The 2853-nt window shown below is 65.3% G+C and overlaps 1 protein-coding gene across 1 annotated transcript in view; it reads right to left on the bottom strand.

Moving 5' to 3' along the window:
- Positions 1 to 2523: 2523 nt before the first annotated feature.
- Positions 2524 to 2853, bottom strand: part of EMIHUDRAFT_426590 (hypothetical protein) — a gene marked incomplete at its 5' end in the record, with an annotated part of 2474 nt that continues 2144 nt past the window's right edge. The window contains one exon of the mRNA XM_005785548.1: positions 2524 to 2817. Within this exon, the coding sequence (XP_005785605.1) occupies positions 2756 to 2817 (62 nt within the window). The 3' untranslated portion in view covers positions 2524 to 2755. The remainder of the gene's footprint in view (positions 2818 to 2853) is intronic.

The raw sequence follows: 2853 nt of genomic DNA on the forward strand, positions 1-2853 counted from the left end.
TCCGTCTCCTGGTCGAGGTCGTAGTAGGTGAAGAAGAACTCGCTCAGCACGACTGGCTGGCCGTTGCTGTCGACAAAGTCGAACCGCAGCGTCACGGTCTCGTTTTGCCCGAGGTTGATCTGCGGGATCGCGCCGTTGATGCCGTTGTGGTTCGCGGCATTGCGCGGCACGTACTCCGTCTCGCTGGTGATGATCAGGTCAAAAGGCTCGCCGTCGGCCGTCATCCCGACTGATGCGAGGTGCATGTTCTCCGGAGAGTCGTCCGGGTCGGGGCCGGCGCCGCCGAGGTTGTTGTTCTGCAGCGTCGCCAGGCTGAAGTCGATCAGGTTGTGCGTCTCGTCCGAAGCACAAATGCAAGGAGAAGACGGCGGTACAGGTAATGCGGGCGGAGGCGGCGGTTGCGGTGGTGGGAAGGGCGGTGGCCCCCGCGGCGAAAGGCAGCATGGGTCAACGACGGGGAACGGATTGACGCCTGCAAAGAGGAAGTTGCGCCCGCCGCACGGGGTGGGGCTGCAGACGGCCGCGGTCGTCGAGTAGGTGAGCCTCACCGTCGAGGTGTCGCGATACAAGAGCGTCACCGAGCGTGAGAGCTGCTCCGACGTCAGTGACAGTGGGTCGGTCGGGTTGTCGTCCAGCGTCCCTCGCCTGGTGGAGGAGAAGGTGACGGAGCCGTCTAGCGCGGTGCTGATGTCGAGCTCCGTGTTGGGGTCGACGTCGTACTTGACGAAGCCGCTCGCCGTGAGCGACTCCGCCCCAGACGGCAGGTCCGTCTCCTGGTCGAGGTCGTAGTAGGTGAAGAAGAACTCGCTCAGCACGACTGGCTGGCCGTTGCTGTCGACAAAGTCGAACCGCAGCGTCACGGTCTCGTTTTGCCCGAGGTTGATCTGCGGGATCGCGCCGTTGATGCCGTTGTGGTTCGCGGCATTGCGCGGCACGTACTCCGTCTCGCTGGTGATGATCAGGTCAAAAGGCTCGCCGTCGGCCGTCATCCCGACTGATGCGAGGTGCATGTTCTCCGGAGAGTCGTCCGGGTCGGGGCCGGCGCCGCCGAGGTTGTTGTTCTGCAGCGTCGCCAGGCTGAAGTCGATCAGGTTGTGCGTCTCGGTCGACGCGCACAGAACCTTAGCACATGGGTCCGGTGGCGAGGGGGGAGGCGACAACCGGGGTGGCGGTGGCGGAGCCTGTGGCGTGCCCTCTGGAAGGGCGGGCGGGAAGGACGGCGGCGGAGGCGACGGCGAGGCCGACGGCGGCGGCGGTGAAGGCGAGGTGGACGGCGGCGACGGTGAGGGTGGCGGCGGTGAGGGTGGCGGCGGTGCAGGTGGCGGCATTTGTGGCTGTGGAAGGCACTCGGCGCAGGCCCCGCAGCCGTCCCAGGTGCACAGTCCTTTTAGTCCTTCCCAGGGTTGGGTCTTCTTGGCGCAGAAGGCTCGGCAGAACTGGGGTGGCGGCGGTGGGGCAGGTGGTGGCATTTGTGGCGGTGACACCACAGGGCACTCGGTGCAGCCCCCGCAGCCGTTCCAGGTGCACAGTCCTTCCCAGGGTTGGGTCTTCTGGGCGCACCAGGCTGGACAGAACTGGGGTGGCGGCGGCGGCGGTGGCATTTGTGGTGGCTGTGACACCACGGGGCACTCGGTGCAGCCCCCGCAGCCATTCCAGGTGCAGCGCGCATCCCAGGGTTGGGTCTTCCGGGCGCAGAAGTTCTTACACAAGCCGGGTGGTGACTGCGAAAGCGACTGCGAGAGCAGTAAGGCGAATGGTGTCTGCATAGCAGCGGCGTGACTGGGTGGCAAAACTTTTACTCTCTGTCTCCAATTCCGTCGGTCGGCGGTTCACCTTTTCGGGTACGTTCTCAGAGCGTACGTACAGGGTGGTCCGCTACTCTACGGCTTTACGAGATGACACGGCACACGCTCTTCACGCCTTGCCTTTTTTTCGCTCCAGACCTGCGGGTCTTCATACGGGGTGTGGAGGGTGAGTTGACCAGGGGGTTGTGCGCCGGGCCCTCCTGCTCCGCCGCAGGCGCCTGTTGATAGGTCCATGTGATAGCCCTGGATGGGCAATGCATACGCCTCACTGGACCTCAGATCGCCCGACCGCGTCCCGGTGCTCTGCCGTCGGATTTGTGACGCCGCCGCACCGCGCCGCGGCCGGGGGCCCTCCGGAGGCCGAGGATGGCCGTGGCGGACCGGGACGAGCTCTGGGAGGGGGGGTGTCAGTGAGTATATTGTAGAGACTAACCATGTGCACAATAACTCTCAGTCTAGCTAAGCGAGGGGAGGCGATTCCGGGGCCGTACAGCAGCTTGACGTGCTTCGCCGGCGTGCGTCCCGGAGCGGTGCCGGAGCGCGGCGAAATCGGGGGACACCGTCACCGACGAGCGCGTTGGAGTATTCACTCCGGACAAAGACGGGCACACAGCGGACGGTGCGGGGCGTGTGCCCGTCATAGTGGCGAGGCGCGGGACCGTCTGTGGCGAAGTGGGTCGCGTCCCCCGATTTCGGTCAACCCAGCATCCACACCCTTTAGTAGATCGGAGGGCTACGAAGCCTTCACACTCCAAGCTCGTATTGCGGTACTGAATTTCCAGAGGCGCGAGTGAGGCGGGGCGCGGCGGGGCAGGCGCGTATCTTAGATTATCTCGTCGCACATAGTGCGATCCCCACTCGTCACTCCCAGCTGCCGCCCCTCCCCCCTGCGGTACCCTCCCCGCCCGTCTCACTCGCGCTGAGCAGACGGTCCGCGCCGCAAGGCACGCTCATACGATCTTGCCTAGCTGCATCTTGCGCTTCAGCGTGGCGCTTCCGTGGTAGACGACGCCTGGTCACGCGGGCGGCGTACGCGTGAGCTGGGCGG

Source organism: Emiliania huxleyi, assembly GCF_000372725.1.
Source record: "Emiliania huxleyi CCMP1516 chromosome Unknown EMIHUscaffold_16, whole genome shotgun sequence".
NCBI lineage: Eukaryota > Haptophyta > Isochrysidales > Noelaerhabdaceae > Emiliania > Emiliania huxleyi.